Source organism: Telopea speciosissima, chromosome 1 (genome assembly GCF_018873765.1).
Source record: "Telopea speciosissima isolate NSW1024214 ecotype Mountain lineage chromosome 1, Tspe_v1, whole genome shotgun sequence".
Classification (NCBI taxonomy): domain Eukaryota; kingdom Viridiplantae; phylum Streptophyta; class Magnoliopsida; order Proteales; family Proteaceae; genus Telopea; species Telopea speciosissima.
Window position 1 is genome coordinate 39,144,225 of NC_057916.1, and position 13,457 is coordinate 39,157,681.

General features: G+C 39.2%; 2 protein-coding genes across 2 annotated transcripts; one reads left to right on the forward strand and one right to left on the reverse strand.

Annotated features, from left to right (window-relative positions):
• Window positions 1–5,499: 5,499 nt before the first annotated feature.
• LOC122649173 (protein trichome birefringence-like 10) lies at window positions 5,500–10,314 on the forward strand. The gene is made up of 4 exons (XM_043842550.1): window positions 5,500–5,946; window positions 6,601–6,990; window positions 8,122–8,280; window positions 9,798–10,314. The coding sequence occupies exons 1-4, from the start codon at window positions 5,504–5,506 to the stop codon at window positions 10,174–10,176; spliced, it is 1,371 nt and encodes a 456-aa protein (XP_043698485.1). The 5' UTR covers window positions 5,500–5,503; the 3' UTR covers window positions 10,177–10,314.
• A 1,309-nt stretch (window positions 10,315–11,623) lies between these two features.
• Window positions 11,624–12,385, reverse strand: LOC122649252. Its single transcript, XM_043842592.1, has one exon. The coding sequence runs from the start codon at window positions 12,359–12,361 to the stop codon at window positions 11,624–11,626; it is 738 nt and encodes a 245-aa protein (XP_043698527.1). The 5' UTR covers window positions 12,362–12,385.
• Window positions 12,386–13,457: the final 1,072 nt, after the last annotated feature.

Consider the following 13,457-nt stretch of genomic DNA (forward strand, 5'->3'; position numbering starts at 1 on the left):
TCTCTGTCTGGGAGTGTGGATCGAGGGCCAATGAGAATACGTATAGAAGCATCAACAGAGGTAGAATTACCATCTTTCATGGAAAGCATAGCGATAATTTCACCCTATCTTGTGTCTGGGCGCCACTAACACAATCAAATTTTCTGTTTTGAATAAGAATTAAAAAGATTGGACTCCTTAATTAATTAACATTGTGCCAGCACTATGTCTGCCTCTCTCCTTCCCATGGAAAAATCTCCCTACCCCTTCCATCCCAACTCCCCATTGGTTGAGTGATTAGCTTCAAGGAAAGCTAGCGACATGCCCAACATTTAATTTGAAGGCAGGACCAGTAAAAAGAGTCTCAGGTCGAGAGAGAATCAAGTGGACAGATTTTCTTAAATAGGGAACCCTGCAATATGAGTCGATGACATTCTTCAATATTTTTTACATTGCGTGACAGCAGCAATTACGTCCAGGAAAGAAAGAGATTTGTTGAAATACTTAAATGGTTTGTGCTCCACCATGAATCTTAAGAATTTAAAAAAAAAAATACGTTAGAAGCAAGATTGTATAATTCATAATATCTGTGTTGGTATTGATTATTGTCACGTATCGAGCTGATTCTATTTAAAAATCATTTTTATTAAAAAGACATTTTTTGACCATATCCACTTATACGTATAAGAAGTCCAATGTTAAATTTTGAGTCATATCATTATTGTGTGTCATATTATTTTAAGGGCGAAATGATCTCTGTGGGGGACTACTCCTGCGTCCAGATACAAGTGAGGCGAAATAACAACCCTAAACCCCATAAAAGACGATAATGACCATCATGATGATGCCGCATGTTCACTCCCATTAGTCCCTGTTCACTTAGGGGTCACACTCTCCTATAGAGAGCTCTTGCCCTGTTTTAAGACGTTTACTATTGTGTTTCAATGGTTAAATCAAAGTTGATCCAAAGCTAACAAAGTGAAGCCATCAATTAGCTTTTAGATCGACATTTTATTTCCCACTTTAGAAAATTGCATTGAGTTGAAATTTTACATGTTGGTGGATGATGATGGGGGCTCTTCTGTGGCACGGTAGGGTGTTTGTAGTGCATCGGACAGCCAGGAACACTGGGCACGTAGCCCCATCCAGCGCCGTGTGTTGGGCTGCTTGCTCGATGCTCGACCGTCCGATGTGCACCGATACCCGTCACGCCACAGAGGATCCAGTCTGATGATGAAACAATATCTTCGCAACTATTGAGCATTGATTGAGGTGGTGTTAAGAAAACATTTGACCTAGTGTTTTTTGTTTTAAAAAAAAACGATTTTTTCACTCCACAAACCCTAGAGATTTAGTTCATGGTATTCATGCCGTATCAATACTGATAGGGATCAGCCATATTGGGCTGGATTGGATGCTTTTACCCCCAAGATTCTGACACCTTTTTTTTTCCTATTTTGCCCTCCCTATTTTTGTATGTCCAATCCGATACTGATATGTAACGACCAATTCGATACCGATTGCTAAATCGATCCTCCCCTAACCCCTAAAAAAGACATGAAAAAAGAACCATCTTTTTAAGCTTCTTACCATTATGACCGCAGGGGGGGGGGGAGGTTAACTACACAAATGATTCAAATGATATCCCTACATATCTTTGGCAGACAATGAAAATAATAAGGCTCTCAATCATCTTAAGTTTTAGGTTTACATTTGATGTTTCAAGGTTAGGGTTTGAGGTTTCATCCTCATGGTTTTTTTTGTTTTTTTTTTTTTGGTAAACTCATGGTTTAAGGTTTCATGGATATTAATGTGACACTCTGGTGATTTCCTTGGAGAACGAAAAAAACAATAAAACGTTTCAATAGCACATTCTTAACATTGATGGGCTAGTAGATCCTTTTGTGACATTTGATGAAATCACAAATTGTTGTGTCACTAATATGGATCAAACTTTTACCAAAAAAATAAATAAATGTAAGGGATTTTTTATTGACACCCTTCAAGATGTGAACTAATTTGTAATCTTACTTTTTACTCTATGGTATAATATACTATTGAGTGTATATATACCGTCATTTTACATGTTTATTCGAAAAATACGCATTTATAACGCACACCTGAGCAAATGACATAACGATACATCACTTTCAAAATATTTTGAAAATCCTTTTATACCCTTAACTTTAAAAAGTTTTGGAATAAGATTTGAGACAATTAAAAGGTGGTGTCAAGTTTTAAATACACCTATATGTAAAATTCCAACACTTCCTTATCCAATAAAAGGTTGGCTTAGTTTATCAAAAATAATAACCTAGCTCCCATCCCTTTTCTGGATCCGCCTGTGTCTCTCTTGCCATACATGATAGATATTAGTTGTGAAGCTAAGTTTAATGAGCTGAGTAGTTATAAAGTACCTTGTGTATGATCATCCATCAAATTCATGTCTTCATCCCAGACTGAGCCCAACATCTTTTGATGCGAGAATTAACTAAAATTGTTTTCCAAACCATCCTTGAAAACTAACATTGGATCTTGGTCCACATTCCCCACCCACACACACACTATCTGTAGATGCTCCCCCCATTGAACCAGTTTATCTTTAGTTGTATTATGGTAGCAACCCATGAAAGGAATGAGAATCTCGAAACATGGTGTTAACTTGTCCCATCTGACTTTACTGTTGAGTTCTTATATAATTTTTGGGGTGATGTTCTCAGCCTAGGAGCGTAAGGGGCATAGACTATGTCCAGACACATGGCACGGGGTGGGACAATCATTTCTGTCATTCAGGGGTGGGGCGATCATTTCGCCCCACCCTACCCCATGTCTTTGGATGCATCCTGCACCCCGGGCAGATAACATTTTCCCAATTTTTGGGGGAAAGGTTCATGTGTCATCCTCTCTCCATTCTATTTGAAAAAACCTCTTTGTCCTCTAGTGTCCAGCTGGACCAGCCCTATAATTGATGTATACCGATAGTTTACCTAATGCTGGCAACAAGGCCAACCTTCTCCTTATATATATATATTTATTGTCAAAAAGTTATAATCAGCCATAGCCAAATGGCTGATCTTAGAGATTTTGTTACTGAAAAGAAAAGACAAAGGAATATCAATGTGAGAGCACACTCTAAAAGCTAAGAGTAATCCGATGGAGTCTTTGAAGGTGGGTGGAGGACTGGAGGTGGACCTCTTGGAGATTGGAGCACAGCTCATGTCCCATGGGACGGGCAGTGATATGCCCTACAGGCCCACACCTCACAGTCGTTTTAATCGTTTAGTTACCGTTACCGCCGACGCCCAAGTCTAAACAAATCTTCGAGTGGGAGTGGTTCTACTCCTAGTCTCCTACCCCATCCTTCTTAACATATAATAGATATAATAAATGTGGTCTTGTGCCCCTTTTCTGGCCCTAATAGGTCCCTTATCTGCTGCCCTTCATGGGTCCCTCCCTCTCTGCCTCCAATGTGGGCCTAGTATCAAGGAAAAAAATTTGTCCATGCCAAGGCTGACCTGGATTCTCTGCAGCGTGACAGGACATCCAACACACATCGGACGGCCCTACTGCACTGGGCATGCAGCCCTCATGCACACTGTTGAGTTGTGTGCTCGAGGCAGCAGGGCCATCCGATGTGCGTCGGACATGTCCTGTGGCGCTGCAGAGGAGCCCAATCCATGCCAAGACTCCCGTCTCCCGTTCCTCTGTCCCTCTTCTCCTTCCTGTATTCTCTACTCTCTATAGAGTACAGTATTGCTAATATGTATCACCACTATGGCACTTCTCAAGTGTTCATAGTTCAGTAGTTACACTTCACACCCTCATTTTTTCGCTTTCATAATCAAATCTCACTCAGGATTTTAAAATCCGGATTCAGATACGGAATTGATCATTGGCTATTCGGATTGGAATTGGCCCAAGTCGAGGCTCAAGAACTCTAGAATCATCTTCACTCTTCAGATTCAAAAATAAGAAATTTCTAGGGTTTTTGGATTGAATCGACTGTGTCAAATCAGTAGAAATCAAAATCGATCACAGCCGATTTTGAATCAAAATCGACTGATTCACCAATCTGATTCCCGATTGGTAAAATCCTGATCTCAATCGTCCACTCGTGCACGCTCATCCAATCCAAATCGGTATCGAATCGATTTTAACCTTGACCGATCCCGAGACCAATCCTGAGATTAAGAACCATGCTTTGTATGTAGACTTCATCATCCCACACCGGAATGTATCCATCCCTTGCCCTTTGATTAATTTTTCCACCGAAATGGGACTAAACACCCAAATCTCAACAAAACATTTCGATGACATTTGCCCAAACCCACTGTTTCAAAATTCGAAATCAGATTAGTTGAATTGATCAATTCAGATAAGTATCAATCATGACCAATTCCAATTCTGGACATTCCGATGCGACCAATTCCAATTCTGGACATTCCGATGCAACCAATTCAAAGGTTTCTCTCACTAGAATAATAACGACTCAATTGATACTCTCTCTCTCCCATAGGCCTGTAAATGGATCGGATTTGGCTCGAATACAGATCGGATGTAATCGGAATTGGATATTTCTTGGTCGAATTCGGATACCTCTAAACGGATTCAAATGGATTCGGATGCGGATCGAATTCGGATTTTCGACCATCCGTTTACACCTCTGCCTTGTGTAACCCGAACCTTACTCCCCCTAGTGGATACAATTCACTCTCAATCCATAGTTTTAGATCATGATTCTCTTTTCCTCATATTCTAGAACCTGTTGAATCTTCAAAAACCCGCAAGATCATTATTTACTTAATTTTTTATAATTTAGTATTCGAATTTGGATTTTTATCAGAGTATTCGAATTTTTTTCTGAATATCTCTAAACGAATTCAAATACTCCAAAACGGATACGGATGCGGATCGAATTCAGATTTTCGAATATCCATTTAGAACCCTACTCTCCCATCACTCACGCCGCTAACCATTTCTCTCTCTCTCTCCAAGCGCTTGGACACGAGCCACACAACACGGAGACAATACAGTCCCATTATCCCATATTCTTTCTCATTCCCCTCTCTCTCTCTCTCCAAGTCTCCCTGATTTGAGTCATCGGTCCCTCGCAAGGTTTTTTTTTCTCGTGGTGGTGGTTGTTGGGGGTGAGGTAAATCCTCCCAAGCATCACATTTTAATCTCTTTACTACAGTGCTCAGTTCTGATTTCTCCCTCTTCCTGAATAAAGCATAAATAAAAGAGGAGTGAGGAGGGGGAAAGAAAGAAGTGTGGAAAGAGAAAGCTCCGCCATTAAAGCACCCTTGCTTCTGTCTCTCTCGCTCGCACACTCGTTCTCCCTCTGCATCTAAGTTATAGTGGTAACTCAAAAAAGAAAGAAGCATTCCATATGCCTTTGCCATTAACGTTGTCTTACTTACATACCACAACTCCTCTTCTCCTTTTTTCCCATCATCCCTCCTCAGGCACTTTCCAGTCTCAATAATCACTAAAAGCACAAACAACGAAAACACATTTTCTGGAAATGGTGAAGAACCCATCTCCCCAAGGCCTAGAAACCGTGTCATACTGGGAGGTTTTGAAGAAGATCAATCGTCTCAGAACTCAAGAACACTCTTTGGGCATTCTTGGTTTTTTCGTTGCTACTGTCTTTTGCTTTCTTTGCTGCTGCTTCTACTTGGATTACAGGGTTGTTAGTAGTGGGTTTCGGCATCACGGACAGTTAAAGAAACTTTTGTCGTTGGGATTTGACAGCTGGAGTAGTGGTGAAAGAGTGGGATTCCTCGAAGTAGGCGGTGGACGGTGTGATTTGTTCAATGGAGAGTGGGTTTGGGATGAACACTATCCTCTTTACCAGTCCAAAGATTGCAGGTTTCTCGATGATGGATTTCGGTGTTCTGAAAATGGTAGGCCTGATTCTTTCTACTCTAAGTGGCGATGGCAACCCAAAGAATGCAACTTGCCCAGGTTCTTACCTTGTCTTCTTTCTTTCTAGATTTTTCTTCAATCTAATATACCTTTTACTTTATATTTAATCTCGTTTATTTCTGCTACTTTACTAAAAAAAAATGTTAATTTTCTTCCTCCCTCAGAATAATCCACATGGTTATGGTTACGCCTTCTTTAGATACTTTTGATTTAATTTCCGGTGAATTTTCCATTCGTTTCTTGTTAGCCATGTTTCTTTTTTCTTCTTCTTACTTTCCTGCTTGCCTTCTATGACCATCTGTATCTGGTTCTCTGACTTGGTGTGAACAATTCTTTAATGTTCTCTTGTGTTCATTACTTATTAGCTTTCTCCGTAAACTTCTGGATTCGCTCTGAAGTTCTAATCTCGATTTACTGTTTGTTTTCTTCTTCTTGTTGTGTTCTATAACTTGAATTGTGGATCTATGTATTATCTTACATTTGGTTAGATATATTTTTTGTCCTGGATGGTGGGTTTTTTTTTTTTAAATAATGGGAAATTCTTTTGCTTTTATTAGGATTAGGCTTTTCTCTGCATATTGTATTTGTTTTGACTTGTACTACAGTCTCTATCAAATTCTACCCTGCTAACGAGAGAAAGAATTGAGTAATTAATTGGGATTTCTCTTTCCTTTTTTCCTTTTTTTATTTAAGATTTGATGCAAAGGAGATGCTGGAGAAGCTTCGGAACCGACGGCTGGTATTTGTTGGTGATTCAATTGGTAGAAATCAATGGGAGTCTCTGCTCTGTCTGCTCTCATCAGCAATTCCTAATGAGGATTCAATCTATGAAGTGAATGGCTCTCCAATCACAAAGCACAATGGGTTCTTGGTATTTAAGTTCAGGGACTTCAACTGCACTGTGGAGTATTACAAATCTCCATTTCTTGTGCCGCTGAGCCGCCCACCTGCTGGAGTTCCAGGGAAGGTAAAGACAACCCTAAAATTAGATCAAATGGATTGGAGCTCTGTACGCTGGAAAGATGCAGACGTGCTCGTCTTCAATACCGGTCACTGGTGGAACTTTGAGAAGACCATTAGAGGGTACATAATCTATCAAATGAAAATAATTCTCATTTTACTTCCTATTTCATTTATATTATTTTTCTTTCGTTTATTTTAACGAACAGCAAGAAAGCAAGGAAAAACAAAAAACTAACTTTTAACTAACCTGGAAAAAAATATTTAAAGTCTTATAAGAGTTTTGGGAAGGGTAGATATGCACAATAGGTTTTTCCCCTCTTAGTCAGTGTTGAAGCCCAGTCATTCTCTGAGCATGAAGAAGTTATGGTGGTTTTAGTCATTAACAGGGAAAGGATTTGTATGGGAATTTTAAATGTTTACGATTTAAGTTAAATAGGTCTAATCTTTTTGGATAATTGGCTGATTGTGACTTTCAAATTTTGAAGTGCTCCTCCACCCATATTTCTTCTTGAGTTCTGTGTTAGATTGGACTGGTTTATTTGTTTTTTAAATGTTGTTTTTTGAAAAGCTCAATTCATAGTTGGAGAATAGATTTAAGCTCCAGTAGTTCATGTTTTCATTTGAAAATATTATGTGGTTTATAATCAATAGAATCTTTTTGGTCTTATTGGTATCTAAAGGATAAAATGTTTGTATAGGTCTAATGAAGTAGAAATGATTCCCAACACCTTAATCAGATTTTGACACCTGTAATCGGTATTCACTGTTATGCCTACTGGTCTATACACTGTTCTGACTTGACCGTAGTTAATTTGGCTATCCATTTTATAGAAAATCCAGATTACAGTGGAAACATAGAAAACAGATTGTGAAAAATATATTGGGAGCTGACCAGCTGATTGGTGTCCATGATAAATGAAATTGCTTTCTTTTAGTCCAAATGGTTGTTTTTCTCGCTTATCAAATCATCTGTTGTCGAAGTGCTGATTATCTATTCCTCATAATTTTTATGTTGCTAATGTTTATTCTTTGAGTTGTTCTACTGTGGAATCTAATAAACTATTTCCTTAGAATAAATGTTGGTATGGCAATTACAAAAACCTGGATGTCTGTCTAGGAGATATTTCTTAGAAGATTTGAGAATAGGGGAAGCCAAAGGCTTGATCACGAGCTAAGTTATAATGTAATTTTATGGGTTATGCTTCAGTATCAATTATAATTTGACCTTTAAACTCGAAACTATTTGGTCAGGGGTTGTTATTTCCAAGACGGGAAGGAGGTAAAGTTTGATATGAGCGTAGAAAGTGCATATCAGAGGTCAATTATGACCTTGGTCGACTGGATTGGTAGGGAAGTGAATATGAGCAAGACACAGATCTTTTTCCGCACCTTTTCCCCTTTGCATTTCAGGTTTGTCTCAATAACTTGATTAATTATCTCAATAATCTTTTCAATTCACATTTTGTGTGTGTGTGTGTGCAGTGTGTTTGTGTTTGTAAGCTTAGTAATAGTAGAAGTGTTTTAGCCCCTATTACCAACAGCCAAATAAAAGGAAAACATGAAAGAACTAGGTCTTGACATTTTTTTAAGCTTGTAGGGATACTGTTTTTGCAATATATATGCCAAGAAAATGAACCTATGTTTTTGGGCAAGTCTGGAGCTTTAAATATTCAAACTATCCTTTCAAAAAGATCTAAATATAGGTGCTCAATTTGTAGGCCATTGGAACAAACACATGTAAAAACTCAAAATTAATATAATTGGTTAATTTTCATTTCTTTACCAATTACTATCCAAACAGAAAGAAAGAACCTCACAACTTTCCTTTGGATTTTTTTAGTTAATATTCAAAATGCAAGTCAAACTGTCACATATGATTGGCCAAGCTGATTTGTTTGTAGAAATCCTCCAGATAGTGTCCATTTAGTGGTTGGCCATACCCTCCGTATTTAACCCTAAGAATGCTTAGGCCCAAGGTACTCCCATCATATTTTAGAATATCATGTTTTATATTGATCAACCTGTAAAATGGGAAGTCAACACTTAGAGTGACTTTAAAGACTAAATCTCTCATCAGTAACGGTTTTAAAGGACTTTATCCCTCCTCCCCCCCCCCCACCCCCCCCTTTAAAAAAAAATTGGAGGATTTAATCTTTTGGTGGACCCTGACCTGGGGACCCAAAGAACTTCGGAGGAGTATCTTGTTTAAAAGGACTTCGTCCATTGATTGTTGGGTCATGGTCACACCAATTAATAATATTTCTGTTTCGACTTCTTATGTAGGTTAGAATAAAATTTCCAACTTTTTTCTTTGTATATGTGTCTATGGCATCCTAACATTCTTGCAGGTTAGCAGCTTCTTAATATGTGAATAGATTGTCTGGGTTTGTTTAATCTGTTTTCTTCATGCTGGACTTACCAATTCTTTTATGAATCATGATGGTTTGAAGTAGATTGAAATTTGTGAAGTTTTCACTTGTTCTCTTGTTCAACCAATCTTTGTGTTACGTTTTTAACTTTCTTCTGCTTCCTTTGTTTAGTCAATTCCTTGAATTAATGTCTTCCATTTGCTCCATGGAGCCTTCTTCACTTTGAAATTGCTATTGTTAAGGTTCAAACTCAGGTCTTTAGGACTTTATGATCTGTTAACCATGAGGCCATCATTCACATATATACTAAGTACCTTCCCCCTTCGGAGTATGCTATTACTCATACAAGTTCTCTCACATTTGAGTACATTAATGTGCTGAGTTTCTGGTTGTCTTTTACCTGGCCAGACAGCATCAGGTCCACTAAAGAACTAATAATGTTATAGTATGTAGGATTGTAGGAAGTGGATAAGTTGATTCTTTAGTACTATTTTCATGATTATGGATGAATGTCAACATAACTTGTGCAATTCTAACAATAATACCATGGCTTTACAGAGGTGGGGATTGGAGGAATGGGGGGACCTGTCATTTGGAGACACTACCTGAACTGGGCCCATCACTGGTGACATCCCAATCTTGGCCCCAATTCAGCATAGTTGGTGACATACTACAGGCACACTCAAACAAGCCACAAGTGATGGGTTTAGATGTGTTGAATGTAACCCATATGACATCACGGAGGAAAGATGCTCATGCATCCTTGTACTATCAGGGGCCAAAGGCTGGGCCTGCCCCCATCCACAGGCAGGATTGCAGTCATTGGTGCCTCCCTGGGGTCCCTGATGTATGGAATGAGCTCCTATATGCACTTTTCCTTAAGCGGGAGGTTGCTCGCACTCAGAACTCTACGGTATCTCCTCAAGCACCAGTGTGATATATGAAGCTCCATGATCGTCCACTGGGTTGGAGGACTGATATAGATCATATTTATTGCTAATTAGGGTTAATTTTCTTGGATAATGGTTAAGAGAGAGGACATCGTTGTGATATGTTCAGATGAGGTCTTGACAAAGGGTCATATATCAAGCTGCAAAGAGTTCAATTTCTGGAGCCTAGTGGAGGTGATTGATGCTTTAAACATACAAAGCCCAATTTCTGGGGCAGGTATGTGCACATGATTTTCTTCACAATACAATAGACAAGACAGACAGACAGACAGAAGAGAAATATGTGATTGCAACTTGATCACATAGTGTAATTCATCAAAGAGAAATGATGGAACTGATATTCTACTGTTGTTTGTTGTTATTTGTATAGAGAAAGACCAATTTTTTTCCTCAGCATTTCCCCCTTCGTTGTTGATTGCAGAGAAAGCTGTGAATTTGGGCCTCTTACCACTAAGGCAAGAAGATGCAAATTTTGATTTATTTAAAATAAACCTAATAATAACAGAAGATGCTCTAGTGTCAGTTTTCCATATTCGATCCGTGTTGGTAATCAGGAATTTTGTCAGCCATTTTTCAGTGGCATATCTTCTGAAATGCCGGATCACCCAAGTGATGGGCCGTGGGGGTGGGTTGGAGAAAGAGCTCCAATGTAGAACACCTTAAATCCTTTCGGCCCCATGAAACAAAAATGACAATGGAAGAGACCTGATAAGAGAAAGAGAGAGACGGATCATAGCAAACTCTGCTCAGGAATTCTGAATTGCCAGTATTGCGAAGTCAAATACTGGACCACTGGTTCTTTAAAGTTGATGCTTGTCAGCTTGTGTAATGGTTCTGGTGTACTTCTGATACTTCACGGCTCACCACTATTTGTCCTCCTCCCTCACGGCTTCACCAACCCAAAATGAAAACGTGTGGTTAACCTTTTGGGTGCTGGCGTGTGGTTTGTGTTTACCTTTAAAAAAAAAAGGGACTTGTTTTGTTTCTTCCTTGCTGGTGAAGTGTTAGAATTTATATGGTTTTAACTGTTCACCTTCATGCATCCGCACTGGTTGATTACTGGGTTATTGTCTTTCTTTGTCACAAACATAAACCAGTTTTTATCAATTTGCGGTTTAACCCCCATTGCTCTGCAACAAATCAATTCTCTGCGAATATCGTCAAGAATTAATCGATACAAACTTTTTAGTTCCTCTCAAGCTTCAATCATGTAGGTGGATAGGACATAAACAAGATACAAAGAAATGAAGAAGGAAATTGTCTTATAATGTTGCATTGCAGTAGATGAATCCAAAAAACAAAAAAAAAAAGAATTGTAAAAGGGGAAGATTGTACAGTGATACAGAATATCATAAAAATAAAATAAACTAAAGGAGAACAAAATTTGTCAGAAAAATTTCCCCTCTTTTTTTTGTAAATCTAAGATAAGGTAGCTCATCTTCTCTTTGCCCTGGCAATCTTTACGAAGGGAGAGCGAACCCTTAAATCTTTAAAGCGTATGTGTAAATGCTCACTCCTCAACCCCAAAATCACTATCAGAGCACAAGAGCAGAACCCCAAAACCCACCCCTTCATCGCCTTCTGGCAATCCCAAACCAAAGATCCTAACAGAAATAGCCCTAAAACTCCGCAGGCCAAATCGGTCTCAGGTTTCCTTCTATTACTCAACATAATCATCAAAGCACAAACACCCAACAACCGGAAAAGCCCAAATTTAACCCTCCATCTCCTCCTTCCCCATCCCTCAAATCCTCCTCCAAATCCTTTCCAAATCCCAGATCCTCCGCCATTTCCTACTCCAAAAACTTCTCTGATAACAACATCAAGCGGTTCGGGTAAGACTTTCAAATTAGATGCAATAACCGCAACGTATTGGACGGCAGTTTTTGCAGCTCTTTCCCACCCAATCCTTCTTCGATTTTTTCTTGCAGCGAGAATTGGATTCTGGGTTCGCGATGATTGCAGAGTACACAGCCGAACATGATTGAGATCTGAGAAGTCGAAAGTTGTACGAAATAAAGAAGATCGAGTGATCGCCCAAGAAAATGTTGTGGCAGATGTGCTTATGAACAGAGACGACGCTGCTGCTCGAACCTTACTCCCATGGTGTGAAAGAAGATCTTCTTTAAAGAGGAGAGACTGGTGTTTGAAATGTATACTCTGCCGCTGCATATCGCTTCCGAGTTGATCGAAGAGGAAGAAAGCAGCGAGAAGACAGGGAAGCTTAAAAGGAGAAAAACGGACGAAAAAAACAAAAGAAAAAAAAAGACCGTTACTAAAACATTGTTTACAGACTTTAATAGAATTTGTTAATGAAAACAAAGTGTTGTGGTCCAACTTTAATACTTATATCCTGACCATTCAATTCAAATTGAGTGGGCCATATCTTCTGTGGTTGAAAAAACTCAGACTCGTCCATTTAGGTTTGTGTCTCCATAATAGTTTCCTTAATCTAAGTAAACCATGATTTTTAATTGGAGAATTAGGGATTCAAATCGGCCTGAATCGGAGTCCGATCCAAATAATTCCAACCCATTTTGTGAAAGAAGTGCTGAAATGGGATTGGGCCGATTGGCCTTTGGTGATGGATGTATCTTTGAATGTAGGGACATAAAGTATGTTAGTTGATAGGGTGTGGAAAGGTTAGGTATCATCTCAAACAATTGAGGAGGGTGTTCATGAAAATTTTTTTGGAGAAAATTACAAGATTAGGCACAATTAGGTTTGACATTACAAAATTATATTTTTACTATTTTAGTTAACAAATTTATCCAAAATTGAGTTTGAGTTTACAAAACAAACCGAAACAGTGTTACTTCCTCAGCCAAGTATGTTTTTTTTTTTATGATTTTACCCTTCATCCTCCCGTTCCCCAATCATGCAACCCCTCCTGCCCTTGCAACCAGATCCTGCCCATGCAATCCTTCTCACACTTGCAAAAACAAAGACAGGTACTCCACTGCAAGGCTATAACCCCTTCCGCCCTCATGCAAGAACACTGCCCTTTGAAGAAGTACTCATCTCTGCGACCTCCGAACGAGCTCCCGGTTTCAGATGCTTTGTTGTCGCCGCGACACCAATCGTTGCCCTTCGTACTGCACATCACCGCAACCCATTGCCAACACCAGCTTCTTCTTCTTCTTTTGACAACCCACCTCAGCCGCCCTTAACCCCTGTTGAAATCGAACCCACCCCAAGAACTCCCACCCACCCCTTCCGCTGTTTCTTCTTCTTCGTCCTACAACCCCACCTTTGTTCCTTCCCACTT

Coding starts and splice junctions, on each gene's coding strand:
- LOC122649173 (XM_043842550.1), top strand. CDS start 5,504: ATGGTGAAGAACCCATCTCCCCAAGGCCTAGAAACCGTGTCATACTGG. Junction 5,947..6,600: donor AAAGAATGCAACTTGCCCAG/GTTCTTACCTTG, acceptor TTTTTATTTAAG/ATTTGATGCAAAGGAGATGC. Junction 8,281..9,797: donor TTTTCCCCTTTGCATTTCAG/GTTTGTCTCAAT, acceptor ATGGCTTTACAG/AGGTGGGGATTGGAGGAATG.
- LOC122649252 (XM_043842592.1), bottom strand. CDS start 12,361: ATGCAGCGGCAGAGTATACATTTCAAACACCAGTCTCTCCTCTTTAAA.